Genomic DNA, 23377 nt, shown 5'->3' on the forward strand with positions numbered 1-23377 from the left:
CTCCATGTAACGTAAACATGTGCAAGGGTTTGGAAATTAAGGAGCGTGTTGGGATCAAAGCCAGGGTGTGCACATTGGGCCTTTTTCTATATAGCCAGCCGTGAGCTTCAGGAAGATCTTTCCACTCCCTGACATCATTCCTACAGGCTGATAGGAAGAGTATTTCCTTTCAGTTTTGGCCCTGTTATTTGTTTAAAAAAAAAAAGAATTAATTTTCTCCTCCAACGGCTTATATATTCCAATTCATGGCAATTTAAAGCATTAGGTTTTTTTAAGCACTTGCACTTATGGCACTGTTAACTGGAAACATACAGGCAGGGAAAGGGATTAACCTAGGATGTGCTTTTAACTCTACGTATGCTGAGAATTACAAACTAAAATGTGGGAATTGAACTTGGCCACATCTGGACAAGACCAGGACTCTACATCAACACATTTCAGAGGTTTTTTTCCCCTTGACAGGTACTTTCACTAGACTAATATAATTGGGCAGTAGGAAAATAAGCTCTTATTCCTAAGAATATACAGATTATTTTGGAAGAAACAACCTGAAATGGATTATGTGATTTATGAAAGCTTTTCTAAAATGAATGTGATTCACACACTCAGATAAACACAATTAATTTATTGACTGTTTTAAAAGGTTGTCTTAGCAAAGCCTTGATTTTTCTATTCTTTAGGGAAAAAAAAAAAAAAGCATATTCTGTTAGGCATCTTTCTATGGTAATACTCACAGAGATATATTATAAGGTTGTCCTCCAGGGGGTGTTAAATCTTCAGCAAAGCTCCAGTGTTGCTGCAAGGCGTTCAAATCCAGTTAGCACAGGCAGATAATGTGGCTTCCTTCTCACGGGGATGCAGGAGTTCTAGGGCCCGCATCCTGAATTTCGCATCTCAGGCTTCTACACGAGACCTCATACTTTTCAGTAAGGCTAACGCAGGCATGAAAAGCCGGTGGCCGTGAGGTGTGCGCCATGAGCCCAGCCATACTGCTCTGAATGTCAGACGGCAAATCTTGGGCTGGCTGATCCACAGCGTTCACACTGCTAAACTTTGCAAGACACTATTGTTACGGATAGAAACCGTGGTGCTTTCCAAGGGCAGAAATGTGATTCCTGAAGGCCCAAAGATAACCTCATACGAGCTGGAGAAGGCTACGTCTGTCAAAATGGCAAAGGATCCTTCCTTCCTACTTAATCCCCTCAAAGGGCTATTTTTGCTGTTATTTCTTAATGAAACCATCCCTTGGGAGTCTGCAAACCTCTAGGTCTGGCGAACCAGCAACTTGAAGTAGTAAAAGTCTACGACGGCAAAGCATACAGTACAGCAGCTAAGAGGTCTGTTGGTTCTGGAGTTGACTGACTGGGTTTCAATATCTGCAGTACTTCTTACAAGCTTATAATACTTCTCTAGGATCCTGAATTAACGACTTAAACTCCTGCGTCTCTGATTCGTCATTCACAGAAGACTATCTCATAGGGTAATGGTAGGATTAACCAAGACAACCCAAAGAAAGTGTTTGGTGTATAAGTGTTCCATAAACAGTATTAGTTACTTTTATTCCTGAGTCTGGGGTCGAGTGCCCATGACGTGGCCCCAGCCCTGTCTCTCGCTTCCTGTTACATAGACCCCTTCATCCCCCACACCTTCCTACTTTTATCCCTGTGTTCTGCTTCCTTTACCTTCCTCACCTACAGCATCTGATGAGATCCCACCCAAGTCTCAAGGATGACCTTTAACTGCAGCTTAAACCCGAAGAAACACAATTCCCTCCTCCGAGCACCAAATGAGCTTTCTCCTATCTCTGAACAATGTCAGGGACAGACTATCTTGATACACAGGTGTTTGCATTTGTCAACTATATGGAACTGTACGCTTAACATGGGTGCATTTTTTAATATGTAAATTATACCTCTATCAGCCAACCCAGTCAGAACATAATGAGAAGACCTCAGTCTTTGGAGTCAGGGAGACTTGGTTCAAGTTCGAGTTCTGATACTTTCTACCTCGCAGGTCACTGGACTTCTTTCACGCACAGCTTCTTCCTCTGCAGATGGGGTGGTTGTCACTTTCTCCTCTGGGAGTCAGGGTTTGGAGTCATCGTATACAAATGCCTCACACCATGCTTGCACATAGTTGATGCTACATGATTATTAAGACCTTCCTTTTTGGCATGGCTATTTCTATGTTGATCACACACCTCTGTCCACCAGAAGGTAATCCTGAGGACAGAATATGTGCTCCTTTTTTTTTCCCATGTGTCTAGCATAGAGTAGAAGTAGTGTGTTTTGCTAAACACACCGACTTTTAGGTAGCAAACACCTAGAGACCGCCCAACTTACGCCTCTGCAGGTTGCCACGCTATGTATTATCACTTAAGTTTGCTAAGGCTTATTAGTATTTTGAAGTCTGACATATTTTCCTTGGCCGATAGCTCAGCTATGGCACCCCAGTGTACGGTAGAACTTAATAACATCTCTCACTATGATCATTCTTTAGGTTCACAAGAGTTGTCTGTTTCTCTTTAAAGCAATGGAATGACTGTACTGTTTTCTGGACCAATAAGTCACTCTGTTTTTCATGGTTCAAAGTTAGGCTTTTATTTGGTTTCAAATTAAAAAAATAAATTTCATTATTAAATACTGAGATGGATAGAACTAAGGTTCAGAGAAGTAGCTGACTCAGGAATATACCACCAGGAGTACAACGGAGGGGTGGATCACCTAAACGAAAATGATTTGTTATGCTGTCATGTTCGTTAAAAGTTCAACAGTGGCATGATTCAAAAGAAACTGAGATACAAAGTTTCAAATGTTTACAATGGATGAGAGAAGTAAACCACTTATTCTACTGCAATCCCAAACGGATTTCTTTTTCCATGCCAGTCAGTTGGGACACTACACCACTGTACTAATATCGTCGGGTTCGTCGGCTTTCTTTTGCCTGCTCGGCAGGGATTTCAAGTATTCAAGGTGTCTTCGCGCATCTTCCTGATTTTGCCTCACATAATACACCACATACGAGATCACCATGGTGAACCAGCCAAACATGGTGACCAGCATGGCATAATCAGTCGTTTTTTTAGGGAGGTTACAAAGGTCAGCATCATCGGCAGCGTTGAGGAACGGTCTCCCGGCGTGTTCATCCAGCACAGAGGTCTTGCAGATCACATTGTGGGCCGTCTCGTGATTGGACACCATGCCCCTCAGAACTTGCTGGAGCGTACAGTCGCAGTGCCAGGGGTTGTTGGCAATCCTGGCCCTGGCCTTCAGGTTATTGAAAGCGTTTTTGTGCACGCTCTGAATCCGGTTGTCAGACAAGTCCAGAGTCTGCAGAGTTTCAGCGACTCCTTTGAAGGCATGCTCATCGATAAACTCAATGCCATTTTTGGACAGGTTGAGAACCCTTAGTTGATGGAGGTCCTTAAAAATCTCATTGGGGATGGATGTGATCTGATTGGAGTCCAGATACAGTAAGACTGTTTCAGGAGGAAGATCTCTAGGTATTTCCTTGAGATTTGCATTGCTACAGGTGACATTTAAACCCCCAGAGGAAGAACAAAGACAGCCCTTGGGACACATACTGGCGGAATGAAAGCACAGTATCATAAGAACAAAACTTTGTAGGAGGAGACACATGGAGAGGGAACGAGTTAACCACAGGTCCACCAGATTCATGCTGGGATGTCAGCATAATCACAAGCCCATTCTTCATTTATTCCAACAAGCGAGTGTGGTAACGCTTCCAGCCCTGTCCACACTGTTGATTTCCTTCTTGCGTGGTTCAAAGGGCTGCAGCTAATACACGTATCTCTTCATTATTCCGGTCCATGCTTGGGTACCTAAAGGAAAGGAAAGCAGATGCAATTAGCTCTTTTGCAAAGGGAGGTACATTGCAATTGAAAATGCTCTCAGGCATCTGGCATTTTATGTGGGCAGGAGAGTTGGTTATGCAGGTAATTTCCATCAACACCACAGGGAGTTATCTGTGTAATGGGGTCTCCTGCTCAAATCCCAGGTCCTGGGGGAAAGGACTGTCAATAAATGACATTTCCAAATGATGTTGACTCGTTGTTCATTGCACAGAATTAGAGCAGACAGTCCAGATTTCTCTCATTTCTACTGGCCTTCACCACATCCTGAACCCTTTGTAAATTTCACAGCAATAAGATGTAATTACCCCTTTGCTTCTTCCTACAATAACAGAGGCATCAAGGCAACTGAGCCCTTCACTTGGGCAGCAGTGAGAAATAATACTGATATTTTACAGTTAATGACCATAGATAACAATATCTTTCATGGCTTTTGAATGGATGCCCAATTTGGACTATTTTCTCTAAAGAAATCTCTTACTTGAACTATGGAACGTATAAGTGCATTCCATCCTTCACAACAAAATGTTGCTAAGGACCTACAGCATGGAATCTCCAAAAGAGTTGCCTCCTTTGTGACCTCTTAAGATTACATTTTACCCGGAAGGATGTCCTTAACTGAATTTCCAAAGGATTCTCTCTTTGTTTTCTAAACAACTTATCCCCTCTCCAATAGATCTTTAAATATGACACACACCTCCAAGCCTTTTTTTTTTTTTTAGTATAAAAAGAGAATTAAGAAATACTAGCCTCTTATATGTAAGTCAAATCATTATGCTGTGCACCATAAACTTATACAGTGCTGTATGCAAATTATATGTCAATGAAACTGGAAAAAAATGATGTAATTAGCAGCCAGAGAAATGCAACTATAAAATGAGATATGAATGTTTTTCTTCTATCAATGTAATTTTTGAAAATACCATCCATACGCTTATAAAAATAGTATAATATAGCTTCCTCATTAACACATCTTTTGAGAATACGTTTTGGAAAGAAATTTGGCAATATCTATTGAGAACATTAAATTTTATATACATATACATCTCTCTCTCTATATATATATATCTTTTGACATTGTAATTTTCTTTCAAGTAATCTGTTCTAGGGAAATGTTCTAAAATTAAACAAAAATTTACCTCCCCCCCAAAAAAAGAAATACTAGGCTCCTAGGCTCTAAGACTTCCTCAATAGCCTATTTTTCTTTCTAATCATATTTTTATATATATATATATATATATATATATATATATATATATATATATATATATATATATATATATATACACACATGTATTAGTGTTGGAAAAAGGCCAAAAGTAATTGGAAAACTTTAGTGATATGAGCAAGGTTATGAACTTACCCCAAAATGGAGATGAGAACATAAGTGAACATTCAAAACTACTCTCTCATGTAAAGAGGACAGGCATCCTCACAGGTTAGGCAAGTGGATCTTGGACAGATTATGTGACTTGTCCAAGGTCAAATAGCTTGCAGGTGGTAGAGACAGGAGTCAGGCCAAAGACTTTGTTCTGACTCATTAATCTCACAAGTCTTTCTACTCCCCCTACAGCTCTTTCCCAATCCCATCTGCTCCACGAGGGCAAACAGAATCCAGGGATTGCTGTAACTTCTGATGCTGTTACGTTGCTACTCCATCCCTCAATTAAGGACCCCATCGGGTCCCAGGGAGGGGGCCCTCTGCCTTGTGGAGGGGATCCGTGTCTGACTTCCGAGGATTCTCTCTCAGGATCTGAGAAACAAGGAGAACATTCATTCCCCTTACAGCAGTGAGCAACAAATGACTCTCTGCAAACTTGTCTTTTCTAAAGATCCCAGATGGATAAATACAGAGGGAAATGACTCCAAATGTTACCAAACTCACAGAAAGGAAGATTAATGTGAGCTGAAAACATAATGAACTGGGTTGTTCATCATGGAAAAAATAAGATTAGCAACAGCAGAATGCAATGAATGTGCTTTTGGAATCCTGAGTCCCTCCAATGCCAGAGATGCTAGAGATGAACCCCTAGGCGTACTAAGCCGTGTGTCAACAGCTCATTTCATCTGCAGTGGAAGTTTACCTCCCTTCCATGTTTTCCTTCCTTCAAAACTTCATCGCATGGCATTTGGGGACTGTAGTAATTGTCTAGATGGGAGAGAAAAAGCACGAACAGGTGTGGAGGGGAGAACGCTCAGAGAAGAAAGAGTGTGGCAGTAGGACAAGGCAAATGTGGCTGTGAGCAGCACGTGAGAAGGACACAGGAGATGGGAGAAATGAGTGTGATTACAGAAAACAAAGGGAGTCCCTGTCATCAAGCGACTTCCACCACCTGAGCATGTGCGACCTGAGTATGTGCGGAAAGAAGGAAAGTCTTCTCTGGAGGGCATTCCACATCTCTCCAGAGACTGATTCCAAGTCTATCTGGAGGAAAGTGTTTTCTAATTTAGACTCTAAGTTCTGTGAGGGCAGGGACTTGTTTCTACCTTGTGTAGAGACAATAGTAAACAATTAAGAAGTGAAAAGTACACTGGGTTTGTATTTCAGCTCTAATCCTGATGAGCCTTATGCTATCTGAACCTCACTCCCCTTCTCTTCATATAGAGATTATAAAAGCATCTAATAACAATGTTGACTTGAGCATTATATGAGATAATCCGTGTAAAGCATTTAGCACAATGCCTGATAGATAGTAAGTGCACAGTACTTGTTAGCTAGAGTTATTATTATTATTCCAGGAACATTCTGAACTCCTAGCATTGTGCCTGGCCTGTGTGAAGGGCTAAATAAATATCCATTGTATGAATGAACCAATGAAGTATTGAGCAATCTAGCTGTGGTTTTTCTTCCCTACGGTGATTATTTTTATTACTTCAAACATAAGCACTGCCTCATCAAATGTCTGTTGGTTTTACATGTCAAAATGGTGGCCTTTGGAAAAATCACAAATGCACACTCCTATTTGAAGAATAGAACTTTTTCCCAGTACACGTCTCTAGACTTAATCTATTGTTTCTCCAGAATGATCAGTCCAATGGTCATGGTCACAGACAAGAAATGGTGCAACGTTTCTTGAGATGAAATCCTTCATGCCTCAAATGGTCCACCTGAACACCAGATGGAATGCCTATTGGGTGTACAAATACCGATTATTCCTTGCATTCAAAGAGTTTGGACTCAAACTATTTCGTTTTCTCTCTATGATTCATAAAAAGGGAATAAAATCTTCTGAGATTGGCTGGATCACTGGGTTGCCATGACAGCCTCTAGAGCCTCCACTCTCATCCAGTATAAAGTGACAAAAGATGCAGGGTGTACAGAGCTGAGCCCTTAGATGTCCAAATACATCGAATCAAGGTTATCTTCAGCAGGAAGGACAGAAGAGCTGCCTCTCCACTCTATTGTGCTGAATTACTATTTTCCAAAGGGATTATCAGCTTGGCATTGCCTTAAAGTACTGGAAAGGTAAACAGTGATTCCTAGGAAAGGAAGCCGTGGGGAGATGTGCCTCAGAGTAAAACACCGGGCATTCTGCAGACATCAGTGATCATCCAGCAGAGGACAGAGCTAGGGAGAAGCCTGGAAACCTACAGCTCCCTCCTGCTCTGTTCGTCATCAGGTCTACCCGCAAACCCAAAGTAGCAAACAAGCCATACTGCTGGTGGAAAAGATGCCTCCTTGCTAACTTCAGAATGAGCGGGTGGAACACAGTGAAGGCTTGGGGTCACACTGGTGATGCAACAGTGGTGGCAGCAATTCCCGCCTGCCCTCCTGAAAAGGAAGAAGACCCACCAAGAGGACAGCCCAAATTCAACAGCATCTTTCCTACCTCCTGCCTCCCCCTTCAAATTTCTCCACTCATTATACTGCCCTATCCTCATACCCTCATTCCTTTCAAATATGTTTGGGGCAACCAGGAAGCTACAGGATTTCTGGATGTGCTGTTCAGGTCTGAGCTGTGCCTCCAAAGAGGGCCATTTTATCCCTATATCCATGTCTTGCTCCCATTTCCCTCTCACACGAGTTTCAGAGCTACAGCAATTAATGCTGGGATTGGGTGTCAACCATCAAATACTGTTTCCAGGAGAAAAAAAAAAATGCACTTGGCAGCCTGCCTGAGAAGACTGTTCTTTCAGTGCTGATTAAAAACTCTGTCTTGGGCTTCCCTGGTGGCGCAGTGGTTGAGAATCTGCCTGCCAAGGCAGGGGACACGGGTTCGAGCCCTGGTCTGGGAAGATCCCACATGCCGCGGAGCAATTGGGCCCGTGAGCCACAACTACTGAGCCTGCGCATCTGGAGCCTGTGCTCTGCAACAAGAGAGGCCGCGACAGTGAGAGGCCCGCGCACCGCGATGAAGAGTGGCCCCTGCTCGCCGCAACTAGGGAAAGCCCTCGCACAGAAACGAAGACCCAACACAGCCAAAAATAAATAAATAAATAATTAATTAATTTTTAAAAAAACCCCAACTCTGTCTTGTTTCCTGTTTCTTTCTTCTCATCATTAGGGGATACCCAGGAACACTCAGGGTTTCATGAACTCTTCAGAGATAGCTATATGCCTTGATTCAGAGAGGAATACCGGACACACCAATTTCTTCCAATTACCTTCCATGCAACTCTGCTACCAAACAGGAGGATTTGATTAAAAGGCCAAAAATAGAAAAACAGGAAGGTATTTCAATTTAGGACATAAAATTCAAACCAATAAAAAACCATAAAAGTAAGTACTTAAAATTCAAACTTCAGTATGGCAAATATACAAAGTGAAATGACCAATGATAAAATAAAAGGCTGATTTCTCTAATATACAAGAAGGTCTTCCCAGAGGCATAAGAAATGGATCCAACAGAAAAATGGACAGAAAAACAATATATACAAATGGACAATAAATTATATGGCCAAGACCAGGAGATATTTTGCAAGATTCATGGCCTTTTTACTTTACTTCCTCACCTCCTCCCGCTCTCTGTTCTATAAAAGAAACTGGCATCCAGAACCCAATAAGATGGTACTCTAGGACACTGATAAGATGGTACTCTAGGACACTGATAAGATGGTACTCTAGGACACTGATAAGATGGTACTCTAGGACACTGATAAGATGGTACTCTAGGACACTGATAAGATGGTACTCTAGGACACTGATAAGATGGTACTCTAGGACACTGATAAGATGGTACTCTAGGACACTAGTCCGCCATCTTCTTAGTTGCCCGGCTTTCCGAATACATTCCTTGCCTCAACACCTCGTCTCCTGATTTATTGGCCTGTTGCGCGGCAAGCAGAACGAGCTTGGACTCGGTAACATCTATCACCAAAAGATTCCACCGGGGCGTCAAACTGGGCATCCCTAAAAGCAAAATCATTTTCACCCTTCCACCCCACCCAACGACCTCTCTTCTACCACAAACCATATCCCATATATAGAAAAGCACTAAAATCCTTAACTTGAGATGCCTGGTTTTTGTTTGTTTGTTTGTTTGTGACTAAAGTAATCTTTTGATTGACTACCTGGGGTTTTTTTGTTCGTTTTTTGTTCTTTTTCAGCAAAAACTCCTATGTATCTGGGCTCCTCCCTTACGTCTTCTGAGCAGTCCCTCAGAGCTACCTGAGAGGCTGTCTCTCCTGGGCTATATTCCTCATAATGTCTCCGAATGAAACTTAACTGGAAACTTTTAGGTTGTGGGTTTTTTTTTTCCAGTTGACACTAACAAATAAACAGCACCTTTTTTTTGAACCCAGCATCTATCCCTCTCTGGGTACTAACAAAGACTAAAGATAAGATTATATCTTGGCTAACATCTGTATTTATTATTCAACATGCTGCAAGTTTATAGGAAGACTGAGTGGGAACCCATCTGTCTCAGTTTCCTTCTGCTTCTCTGTTATTATTTCTCAGTAAGTGCCTAAGGCATTTACAACCATGAGAGCTTTGCAAACTCTTAACACATAATCTACATAAATGTAGGGTCCCAAAGATGCTCCAGGGTCCAGAGGCAACTTGAAAGCTGCTTTTAGAAAGCACTAACTTATGCTGTATTCAGTTGTACTTCTGAGTGGGGTGAACGATTGTTATCATTTTTTAAAAACTTATCCTACTTAACCCTAGCCAATGACTTGGTGGCAAATGTATAGGATTCAGATCCAAACCCAAGGTCCAGAAACTGGATTCAAAGTCCAGCTTCCTTGAATTCTAGGAATTTACTGAATCACTTACACACCCATGACTTAGTTGCCTTAGGACTATCACCAGTAATATCCACCTCACTGGTCTCATAATTACAAGGATAAAATAAAATAAATATATGTCAAATGTGCTTCAGAAACTGTCAATGACTGTTCAAAGATTATGCTCTATTATGAGTTTTAGTATTTAGTTGTTTTTCTCAAATATCAATCATCATTTTTTCCAGAGCCTCACATTTATTTTTCGTAAGCATAATCAACTATGAAATAGTTCTCACATCACTTATACAGCTGTCAATGAAAAAAGGTTGCTGCTGTATCAGTAAACAAAGGATGCTGCAGCCATCACATTACAGCCGCCAGGTGAGCCCTGAGGGAACTCAGGATAGAAACTGGAAGCCTTCCATCAGGCCACCAGCTGCTGCAGCCACTCTCTCTCCCCCCACCCCACACACACACTGTGCACCCTGAAAAGACTCAGGATGTGAACACACAGGATACTGGTCCCAGAAAGCTGAGGTGCATATCAAAGGAATGATTTCAACGAGCCCAGACTCTTGCATCTTCCCATACATAGAAAAGCACTAAATTCCTTAACTTGAGATGTCTGGTCTTCTTTAATGAACAGGAATCTTTTGGTGTTCCAACTACCTGGTGTTTCTTGCAAAAACTCCTATATATCCTGGCTCCCCCCCTGACCTCTTCACAGCAGTCCCTCAGAGCGATCTGAAAGGCTGTTTCCCGGGCTTAAGACCTCGGTGTTGTCCGCAAATGAAACATAAATCTCAACTTTTAGGTTGTGCTTTTTTTTTTTTCAGTAGATACAGTATGCCAAAATATATTTAACCTGAATCTAATCAAGAGGAAGCGACCTGACCAATCCAGAACTTGAGACATCTTACAGGGTGACTGGTCAGGATTCTTCAAAGAGTCACTGAAGGGAAAAAACAAACAAAAACAACAAACAAAACCAAAATCAAATAAGAACAGGCTGAGGAACGGTTCTAGATTAAAGAAAAAAGAGACGTGACAACTAAAAATGTTACCGAATTAGTTGCCTGAACCCACACTGGGGTCCTAGCCTGGGCTGAGACCCTTTGTCTCGGCCAGGGAGGTTCTTTTTCTGATCAGATTTGCACAGCCAATGACAAAACCAGTGCTGAGACTGGAATAGCGCAAGCTTTATTCAACGGCCAAGAATGGAGAAGCAGGAACTTAGTTCGCAAGTCAACTTCTCTTGTATATTTGGAGACAGCAAATATATAGGAGATTCACAGTAAAGGGAGGGGGTTGGAAAGAGTGGGAAGAATATTTGTGAGTTATCTGAGAACAGGGGTGTGGTTAGGACCTGAGGCAACACTCCTTTTCAGTCCTTATATGGGCTTTTCTGGCTGTTGTCATGGCAACTGTCAACTGTCATGGTGCTGGTGGGAGTGTCATTTAGCTAATTTAATGAGTGTATAATGAGGATCAAGACCCACTGGAAGTCAAATTCTCTGTCATCTTGGGTCCAGCAGGTTCCAACCAGTTCTTGTTTTTTCCTCTTTGCAGCTTCCTCCTTAAACTTAAGTAAGAGTAATTGGTTTCCATTCGAGGGAGGGGCGGGGTATGATTCTGGGGCAACAGCCTTGGTAACAAAGGCGTTGTGAGAGATTGACTTCTGGATTTTTAAAAAAAAGGTTGGAAAAGGGCATTATTGGAACGATTGGGAGAAATTTTGTGTAAAAACAATGTCAGCTATTATTGTATAAAATTTAAATTTATTTGGTTTTATCATGATATAAGTAGAAAGGAGAGAGTCCTTGTTCTTAGAAGGTACCAGATTTGGTGGTCAAGAGTCACGACGACTGCAACTTTCACATTGTCCAGCAGAAACAAAACTATATTTATATGTAGAAAGAAAAAGACAAAAGTGGCAAAAGATTAACAATTGGTAAATGGAAAGTGAAGGGATGAACGTGTTCATCGTACCGATTTTTCAACTTATCTGAAAGTTTTGAATTTTTTCAAATGAAAATTTGGAGGGGAGGTTCTATGTTTTAAAAATAAACAACCACAAAAAAGAACTTCAAGAGGAGAAGAAACCCCTTCCTGAAAGCAGGAGAATCTTAGGAATGCTAATCAGAGTTTGACTTATCTCCTCAGAGATACACAAAATGGAAACCCAAGGTGAAAGGAGCAGCGATTCTTTAAAACTTCATTTCATGAATATCAAGACTAGAAAAAGGAGGGCACACTGACATAAGACTCATGTGTCAGGTGGACCTAGTTTTAATTGGGCAGCATGGAGATCATGGCTTGGCTCCTTACTAATTAGGTAACCTCTCTATCCCACAGTTTTCTCAAATGAACATGGGGGTAATAATAGTTCGTACCACAAAGGGGTTTCATGAGGATTAATTTAGATAACATGTATTGCTCAGCCATAAAAAGGAACAAAATAGTGCCGTTTGCAGAGACGTGGATGGACCTAGAGACTGTCATACAGAGTGAAGCAAGTCAGAAAAAGAAAAACAAATACCATATGGTATCGCTTCTATGTGGAACCTAGAAAAATGGTACAGATTAACTTATTTGCAAAGCAGAAATACAGACACAGTTGTAGAGAACAAACTTACAGATACCAAGGGGGGAAGGGTGGGTGGGATGAACTGGGAGATTGGGATTGACATATATACACTATTAATACCATGTATAAAAGAGATAACTGTATAGCACAGGGAACTCTATTCAGTGCCCTGTGGTGACCTAAATGGGAAGGAAATCCAAAAAGGAGGGGATATATGTATACGTATAGCTGATTCACTTTGCTGTGCAGCAGGAACTAGAACAACATTGTAAAGCAGCTATACTCCAATAAAAATTAAAAACAGAAAAAACCTTAAAGCTTCAGTTGCATGAAAAACTCTCAGCAAGAGTTACTGTTACCACCACTTCTGCTACTACTACTGTTATTGTTATCATTATCATCATTTTATATCTTGTCTTCTCTCTGCTAGGACAATGTGGAGGCTACAAGTGTTACCCTCCCCTTAATGCAATGAAGGGAATAATTCTGATGGTGGCTAACATTTCTACTATATGCAAGGCAGTGAACCAAATGCTTTACTTTAAAAATAAAGAGGAATTTTGCCCCAGGGTGGATCATACCTGGAGTGTCCCCATATCTACTTTGAATAATTTAGATGATGAGATTTGGGACTTTAAAGCTGACGCTATTTAGATGAGATTTTGGATTCTGAATTGATGCTGTAATGGGTTGAGACTTTGGGGAATGTTGGAATAGAATAAATATATTTTGCATGGGGATGAATATAAATCTTTAGGGGCCATAAGGTAGGTTGTGGTTGGCGAAAAGATGCCCCCCAAATATCTAGGTCCTAATTCCTAGAACCCATGAATGTTACATTTAGGAAAAAGAGACTTTGCAGATGGGACTAAGTTAGGGATCTTGAGATAGAGGGACTATCCTGAATAATCTTTGTGACCCTCTAAGTAGGAGGCAGAGGGACAATTGACACAGAAGAGGAGAAGGCATGATGTCTACTGAGTTAGAGCTTGAAGTGATGTGGCTACAAGTCAAGGAATGCTGGCTGCCACCAGAAGCTGGAAGCATCAGGGAATGGATTCTTCCCTAGAGACTTTGGAGGAGATATGGGCCTGCCAACAGACTGATTTAGGTCCAGAAAGACTGACTCAAAATTATGGCCTCCAGAATTATAAGAGACATGTGCTTTTTTTAAACCACAAAGTTGTTGGTAATTTTTTCAGCAACCATAGGAAACCAATACAGTAGAGTAAGTGGGAAACAGAACTCGAAGTCCATTCTATCTGACTCCCCATTACACTGGGTTAAGGACTTTTGCTGCAACTAAGTAGCTGGCTTAGCTCTGAGTTTCCAGGTAGCCAGTGGAAGATAAATAATGTCGTTACAAAATGGTAATTATCTAATACAGTGAAGGATGACTGGTTATTGGCAGAGATAAACTTTTTCAAATTTCAGCATTTTTAGAAGGTCCTGTGAAAGGGTTACCATACAGCATAAGGGATAATATCTTTTAAATTTCACCTTATGCTTGAAGCTAAAGAGGCCCCAGTGAATGGAGTTATATGTTAAATTTAACAGCTAATTATAATTTTGTTAGATATTTTGGGGTTTTGTCCCCATTTTTGTTCTCATAAACAATGTGGAATTGAAAAGAATGTTTTGCATCAACGCATTTATCTCTTTTGGATAAATTCCTAGTGGTGAAATTAATAGGGTTAAAGGATTCTCAACTTGTCATCTGAATTCAGTTCATGGTCTACATCATTGAAAGGGCCATTGCATAACATAATGAGCAATGTCTTTAAAATGACAAAAAAAAGTTGGTTACATCTGTCCAATGTGTGTTGCATCTGTGTCTACAGCATCAAAAACAAACCATGCAGAGCCGTCCAGTGGGGAAGGTAGCAGCTCCAGGAGGCTAAGTTGCCTTCTCCTCGTTTAGCCATCATTGATCTTGGTCATAAAGGCACCTAATGGGACCAGTGGCTCAGTCATTTTGCTCCCTGGTAAGAGCCCAGCCCACCAGATAAACAGGATACTATTTCTTGGTCAAAAAATGTGTATTTAAATAAACCTGCTTGGGCTTCCCTGGTGGCGCAGTGGTTGAGAATCTGCCTGCCAATGCAGGGGGCGCGGGTTCGAGCCCTGGTCTGGGAGGGTCCCATGTGCCGCGGAGCGGCTGGGCCCGTGAGCCACAACTACTGAGCCTGCGCGTCTGGAGCCTGTGCTCCGCAACAAGAGAGGCCGCGACGGTGAGAGGCCTGTGCACCGCGATGAAGAGTGGCCCCCGCTTGCCACAACTAGAAAAAGCCCTCGCACAGAAACGAAGACCCAACACAGCCATAAAATAAATTAATTAATTAATTAATAAAAGCAATCTTTAAAAAAAAAAAAAAGAATGTTAACAGGCAATTATTGAACGCTGTAACTCTGTGCCATGGGAAAAAAACCTGCTTATTTACAGCTCCTATAATATTTTCTTGGCAATAGTACACTATTCTTCTATGGTATGGTACCCTGCATTTTTTTTTGTTTTGTTTTCCATTAAAAACATAACTGTGCAAAGATGTATGTATAATATTGTTTCTTCATTGAGGCACTGTTTGTTATAGCAAAAATATATAAATATATACATAAATAAATGAATAAATTAAAAACCTACAAGGAACCTAAAAATCCATCACACAAAGGCTGATTAAATAAATATGGTACATCAATACAAAACAAAGAAACAATCTACAAATCCTGATAAAAATGATGCCAAATAAGGTACAAACTTCCAGTTATAAAATAAATAAATCCTGGGGTGTATAGCATGATGATTATAGTTAATAACACTGCATTATACATTTAAAAGTTGCTAAGAGAATAGATCTTAAAAGTTCTCTTCCCAAGAAAAAATATCATGTCACTATTTGCAGAGGACATGATACTATATATAGAAAACCCTAAAGTCTCCACCAAAGAACTGTTGCAGGATACAAGATTAACATAGAGAAATCTGTTGTATTTCTATACACTAAAAATGAACTAGCAGAAAGAGAAAGCAAGAAAACAAACCAGTTTAAAATCGCATCAAAAAGAATAAAACACCCAGGAATAAACTTAACCAAGGAGGTTATAGACCTATACTCTGAAAACTATACTCTGATGAAGGAAATTGAAGATGATACAAAGAAATGGAAAGATATCCTGTGTTAATGGATTGGAAGAATTAATATTGTTAAAATATCCACATTAAACAAATCAGTCTGTCTACATATTTAATGCAATCCCTATCAAAATACCCATGACATTTTTCACTGAACTAGAACAAATAGTCTTAAAATTCCTATAGAGCCACAAAAGACCCTGAATAGCCAAAGCAATCTTGAGAAAAAAGAACAAAGCTGGAGTTATCATGCTCCCTGACTTCAGACTATACTATAAAGCTACAGCAATCAAAACACTATGGTACTGGCACAAAAACGGACACATAGCTCAGTAGAACAGAGTAGAGAGCCCAGAAATAAACCCATGTGCCTATGGTCAACTAATCTACATCAAAGGAGGCAAGAAGATACAATGAAGAAAAGACAGTCTCTTCAATAAGTGGTGCTGGGAAACTGGACAGCTACATGTAAAAAATGAGATTAGAACATTTTCTCACAGGATAAACAAACAAACAAAAAAACCCCGAATGTATTAAAGACCTAAATGTGAGACCAGAAACCATAAAAATCCTAGAAGAGAACATAGAAAGAACACTCTTTGACATAAACTGTAGCTATATATATATATATATATATGTATATATATATTTTTTGGATCTGTCTCCTAAGGCAAAAGGAATAAAAACAAAAGTAAACAAATGGGACCTAATCAAACTTAAAAGCATTTGCACAGTGAAGGAAACCATTAACAAAATGGGAAGACAACCTACTGAACTGGAGAAGATATTTGCACATGATATGACCATTAAGGGGTAAATATTCAACACATAAAAACAACTCATACAACTCAACATCAAAAAAACAAACAACTCAATTAAAACAGGGAAGACTTGAATAGACATTTTGCCAAAGAAGGTACATAGATGGCCAACAGGCACATGAAAAGATGTTCAACACCAGGGAAATGCAAATCAAAACCACAGTGAGATATCACCACACACCTGTCAGAATAGCTGTTGTCAAAAAATAAATAATAAATGTTGGCAAGGATTTAGAGAAGAGGAACCTTAGTACATTGTTGGTGGGAATGTAAATTGGTCCAGTCACTATGGAAAACAGTATGGAGGGTCCTCATATAACTAAAAATAGAACTACCAGATGGTAGTGGAATCTACCAGCAATTCTACTCCTGGGTATATATCCGAAGAAAATGAAAACACTAATTTGAAAGGCTACATGCACCCCAGTGCTCACAGCAGCATTATTTACAATAGCTAAGATATGGAAACAACCTATGTGTCCATCAACACTTGCATAAAGGATGGACAATAAAATGTGGTATATATATAGACAGTGGAATATTATTCAGCCATAAAAAAGAATGAAATCTTGCCTTTTCCAACAACATAGATGGACCTGGAGGGTATTATGCATAGTGAAGTAAGTCAGAGAAAGACAAATACTGTGTGTTTTCACTTGTATGTGAAATCTAAAAAATTAAAACAAACAAATGAGTATAATAAAACAGAAACAGTGTCACAGATACAGAAAACAAACTGCTAACAGTGGGGAGAGGGATGGGGGAAGAGGCAAAATAGGGAAAGGGGATTGAGAGGTAACAAACTACTAGGTATTAAAAAAAATAAGATACAACGATGTAATGGACAGCACAGGGAATATAGCCAATATTTTATAATAACTTCGTATGGAGTATAATCTATTAAAATATAGAATCACTACATTATATACCTGAAACTAATATAATACTGTAAACCAACTAGTTGTAACTATACGTGGTGATGGATGTTAACTAGACTTGTAACAATTTTCTGCAATATATACAAATATCAAATCAATGTTGTATACCTGAAATAATATGTTACACATCAATTATATATATATATTTTAATTAATTTATTTAATTTATTTATTTCTGGCTGTGTTGGGTCTTCATTGCTGCGCGTGGGCTTTCTCTAGTTGCAGCAAGCCGGGGCTACTCTTCTTTGTGGTGCATGGGCTTCTCATTGCGGTGGCTTCTCTTGTTGAGGAGCTCGGGCTCTAGGCACGTGGGCTTCAGCAGTTGTAGCACTTGGGCTCAGTAGTTGTGGCTCACAGGCTCTAGAGCTCAGGCTCAGTAGTCGCGGTGCAGGGGCTTTTTGTTGCTCCGCAGCATGTAGGATCTTCCCGGACCAGGGCTCGAACCTGTGTCCCCTCCATTGGCAGGCGGATTCTTAACCACTGTGCCACCAGGGAAGCCCCCATCAATTATATTTTAATAAAAGGTTTCAAAACATATATTAAGTGAAAAATGTACATATATGATCTCATCTGTGTAAAACAAAACAGAATGATACACACACACACACGTATAATTAAAACATTATGGAAGAACATATAAAAAATGGATAATGGTCTTATCTTTAGAGTATGGTTCTGGAGTTGATGGTATGGAGAATTTTTACGTTTTATCTTATACTCTTCTCTACTATTGCAATTTTTGCCATGAGCATAAGGATAATAATAACTAGGTAATAAAAAAAGGGACTGGCCTGTAGGTACTGACTGATAAGCTATCTTCTATTAGGAGCTACAGGGACTACAAAAGTATGTAAGACATGGTGTCTCTTCTGACCAGCTGAGTCATCCTAAAAAGTCACTTAAACTTTCTGAATCTCAGCAAAGGCTGCAGGACACACCCTAGGCGTGAAGTTAGATAAAAGCAGGGTCAACTTTCAGTTTTGGTACCAGCTGGGGGATCTTGAGCAAACAGAGTAACTGCTTGCAGTCTCAGCTTCCTCAACTATCAATAAGAATAAAACCTATTTCATGGGTTTCTGATGTGGTTCTAATAGTGCCTCTCTCACAGCAGATGCTTCACAAAATACTATTGACTCCAAACATACCTTCAAAGGGATCAGAATCAAGGTCAGATTTCCCAAGGGTTCTATGGAATACTAGGCATCTGTGAGTGGCACCAAATAAATGAATATTCTGCAGTTATGGAAGTCTGAGAAATGGACTCAGTGAGAATTACAATGGTCATCAGCCTACGTAAGATTCTGAGAAATTACAGCAAAGTAACCTGTTAACTCAGAATTTCCCAAACATACCTGGTCACCCTGCCAAAGGTCTCCCATGTCCCGTAGTTTTTATAGTATAACCACCCACAGAATATGATAATTGGTCAATTCAGATCTAATTAAAGAACATTTAATACTACCTCTACTGCTGCTATTACTCTTACTTTCCCCAAATATTCTGAAGGAATATGGGTGACAAGTTTTGCAAATGAGAATTCTATTTGCACTTGATCCTTCTCAAGCCAAATAATATTACCATACAGAAACACCCACCACCACCAAATATTTATTGCAGGAAGAGATGAAAAAATTAATAATCCATAGCTATCACAAAGGATCATTTTGTTTGATGAAAGAAATGCCCCTTGATTAAAACATTCATGCCTATAAATAGACTGCAACAAATGGGCTATTATTATGTTTGAATTTTCTCCTCTCCTATTTCCTCATCCTCAGGCACCACTTTCATTTTTGAAAAAATCATTAATAACGTGACCCTTAAAGGCCTTGAAAACCTTATAGAGTGGCAATTCAAAGAAAGGGCTTTGCAGTTAGACATACCTAAGCTTGTCAAACTTTGACATTCAACAACTTACTAGATACTAATTAATGCTAGTAACTTACTATTTATTAGTTTTACAATTTTTAGGGTATGTTACTTAGCTCTGAACCTCAGCTTCTTCATCTATAAAATGGGCATAATACTGCTCATTTTTCATGGAAAATGTTCTTTAATTAATCTGAATTTAGCAAATATCATATTCTGTGGGTGGTTATGCTATGAAAACTACGGGGCAAGGGAGACCTTTGGCAGGGGGACCAGGTATGTTTGGGAAATTCTGAGTTAACGGATTACTTTGCTGTGGATTGTTTTCAAAAATGGCTCCCACGATCCCCTGCCTTGTATTATTCCTGCTTTTTCGCTAGGTAACCTGCAAACTCCTCCCACCAAGAGGTGGGGTCTGTTTCCCCACCCCTCGGATCTAGGCTGGCCTTGGGCTTTGCTTTGACCATAGATGAGGGGGAAGTTACGTTATGCCAGTTCTAAGCCTAGGCCTTTTCAGGAGTCAGTACACGCTCTGGCCTTTGCTCGTGGGCTCTCCCCAGCCACCGTAGGGACAGTGCCTGGCTAGCCTACTGGCTAATGAGTGTTCCTGTGAAGGAGAGGCCCGCTGTCCCAAACTAGAGCCAACCACACTCCCAACATGTGAGAAAGCCCAGCCAGATCGTCAGAGCCACCGCCCTGACCTGCGGCTGACCACAGACTCATGGGCGAACCCAGCTAAGACCAGAAGGGCCACCCAGGTGCTCATGAACTTGTAAGCAATAAATGCCACCGAGTCTGGGGACACCGTTATGTCGCAAAAGCTAGCTGATACGCACGACCATTTTAACCGTTTAAAAAACTAACATATTTATGTTAATCATCACAAGGCCTGATTGATGTTTAACAGATTTATACCAACAACTGTTAGAAGAGTAAACTTCTTAAAGTCTCATAGGAACCTCATTCAAGAATGTTGTGATGGCTCAGTGCTGAAGGACATAAGCCGTTACATTATCAGTAGAAACCAAATTATTTAATTCTACCTGCTGACCGTGATCGTCAATAATGTTCCAAATTGTTATGGGATTCTCCCAGTAGCCCAGGAAAACCGATACATAGATGAAAGCTATCCATCCAATGCCAGGGCCAAATCTGAATAATACATCTAAATACTGTTTGCTCCCATATCCCTGGTGCCTATGGCTCAGTGACCAGCATGAAGTCAGTGCTCTGTCTGTGTAGCCCGATGGCCAGGAGCAGGGGCTCAGGAGTCAGACTGTCTGAGACGGAACCCCAGTTCTGTCCAGGACTTCGCCTGACTCAGTCTCCTCATTTGTAAATGAGGTTAGAAGCAACAGTTACTTCTATTTGTAGTGAGGATGGAGATTATTCAGGCAAAGCAGTTGAAATAGTACCTGGCACAAAGTCAGTGCACAATAGATGTTAGTTATTCCTCTTTGTTGAGTGAGTTCTGCTGGAAGCCTACTCTTGGAGAAGGAGCCTGTGTGGTCGTTCTGGGTATTTGTGCTATAGCCATCCTAGTGCTTTTGCCAGTTCTGCCAGGCTTCAGAAACTAGCATGCAGACACAGAGACAAATATCAAAGAGACAGCTACAGGGAAACCAAAGTTTCTAGAGATTCCGTGAAGAATTGAAATGTTACGTTTTAACAATCATGATGAAACAGAACTGAAATAAATAATGTTTTATTAATTCAGGAGCTACTGCCAGCATATAGTTACTCTGAGATTCTCACCTATTGTTTGTCTGTAAAAGGTTCCCATCAAATGAAACCTGCTCTCCATTACAGACACCTGAAGGTAGAACCCCGAAGGATTGTTTTCTTCAATTTCAGGTTGGCCATTCACCCATCAGCAAGCCTGCCCAGACCTGTGACTTCACATAAATTGTCACCGAATAATCCAAGCTGATAACCTGGGACCGACACCTGAACCCTGATTTCAATTTAAGGTGAACAGAGAACTCGTTTGCATTCAGATTATCCTTCCTTCTAGAACTTCATAATTTTTCCTTTCCAGAATGACTGTCTGTCAAACCAAGTAGAATTGCTACCCCTCCAATCTGTTAGCAAAAACCAAGTGGTGTACAAATCATCCTCAATCTTCACGTGATTTGCCTTTGATTTCAGACTTAGAGTCTTCATTCTGTTAAGTATCCTACTTTCATTTTCTCAGTGATCACATGGGGGATCATGCAATATGTAACTTTTCCTCATTAATTTTATCCTGTGATACATGTTTTTCAAAAAACTTAAGTCCTCTACTGTGTAGCACAGGGAACTCTACTCAGTGCTCTGTAATAACCTACGTGGGAAAAGAATCTGAAAAAGAATAGATATACGAATATGTATAATTAAATTACTTTGCTGTACACCTGAAACTAACACAACATTGTGAATCAACTATACTCCAATATAAAATTTAAAAATTTTTTAAATAAATAAATATGCTAATCTGCGTTAAAAAAACTTAAGTCCTCCTTAAAGAAGAAGATAGAATGGAAAAAAAACAACCAATATCCATAAAGTCATACGAAGAACTTGCTTGGATATTACTGATGACAATTTAATTCTAACAGAAAGCTCATCAGACAGGCCGCCTCCTGTTTATGAAATTACGCCAGTGGGTTAATGAAGCAGTGCTTTTTAGATCAGTGGGTTGGATCTAGTCTAGAATTGTTCTTACCTCTTCCTGTTCTCCACCTGAGTCCTTTATCTTCTCAGTTAAACATAGATTTCTTCCCCAAAACTTCCTTTTACGTAAGGAAACTCAACAAAACAAAAAACGGAAATCAGAACTGAGATCTCCATACTACGTAGTTCACTGAAGTTCCATAGGGAAATGTAGGGGCCTGTGTTGGCTTGGTTTTCCTCTGGGAATCACCCAGAAAAATGAACAGCCACCCAGGGACTTAGTTTTTGTCAACAACAAACCAAATGAAAACCTTCCAAACTCATTTAATTGTCTGCAGGATGCAGTTAAGACTTCCCCATCTCCTCGCTCAGACATAAGATGCCAATGTAAATGAAACGGAATTTGTGTTCTCCATCCTAGCATTTACTCTATCTTGGGGAGCCAACCAGCCAGGTAACATAAGTAAAAAAGGTAAGAATCAGTCCAGGAGAAGATAAGAAAGTCAAGCAGAGAAGAGAAAGGCACTCCCAGAAAAAGATAACAAATTCCCATTTTGTCTCCTCTAAATGCTTGCACAATTTAAAACATGTAAACCGTCACAATATTAAGCTGCAGTCACAAACTTCATTGCCTATAGGACGGTTTCAGGAATTGTGACCAAACTGCTATTGCATTAAACCAAGTTTTATACGTATTCAGCTGAAAGAATGATTGGTCAGGGGACAGTGTGTTCTTTTTACCCCACCTGCGGCTTTTTGCTTTGCACAGGGTCTCGGGGTGTGAGAATGGGAGGGACGTGAGTCTGGGCTGGTCTCCCAACTCCCTGACGTAGAAACAGTTGATCTAGCATGAGGGGGACACCGCTCCCCCCCTCCACATAGCAAGCACTTCTTTCCTTTTTACCCTTTCCACCTCAGCAGTTCCTAAAGTAACAGGTGGGAGTGTGGACAGGGTAGGGAAAATGCCCAGGCGTGGGTGGGTGCGAGCCTCCCCAGGGCCGTCTTGGGGCGAATGACACAGCAGGCGCTCAGGACCTCTTTGCTCAGTGAAGGGCTGAACGGCTGAAAACAAAGCGGAAGTTTCTCAAGAAGCTAAGAGCCTGATGGGGTGCAGACTTCCCCTGCTTTCAACTAGATGGCAACCCATGTGGAAACGCAGGAAGAGAGAGAGCACCATTAAGCGTGAGCTGCTTCTCTTGCAGTCGGGCTCAGAATAAAAACAGGTAGCTTTTCACACTGAGGAAAGGGAGATGACAGCGACCAATTCAAGAAAACCAGCCTCTAACACATATATATGGAATCTAAAAAAAAAAAAAACAGGTTCTGAAGAACTTAGAGGCA

At 40.5% G+C, this 23377-nt stretch overlaps 1 protein-coding gene across 5 annotated transcripts in view; it reads right to left on the minus strand.

Annotated features, from left to right (window-relative positions):
• Window positions 1–200: 200 nt before the first annotated feature.
• Window positions 201–23377, minus strand: part of LRRC3B (leucine rich repeat containing 3B) — a 98141-nt gene continuing 74964 nt past the window's right edge. For all 5 annotated transcript variants that reach the window (XM_082460785.1, XM_082460787.1, XM_082460786.1 and 2 more), the window contains one exon: window positions 201–3841. In XM_082460785.1, coding sequence (XP_082316911.1) covers window positions 2898–3677 — 780 coding nt within the window. In that variant the 5' untranslated portion in view covers window positions 3678–3841 and the 3' untranslated portion in view covers window positions 201–2897. The remainder of the gene's footprint in view (window positions 3842–23377) is intronic.

The sequence above is a fragment of the Balaenoptera physalus genome (assembly GCF_965194825.1).
Source record: "Balaenoptera physalus genome assembly, chromosome: 4".
Taxonomy (NCBI): domain Eukaryota; kingdom Metazoa; phylum Chordata; class Mammalia; order Artiodactyla; family Balaenopteridae; genus Balaenoptera; species Balaenoptera physalus.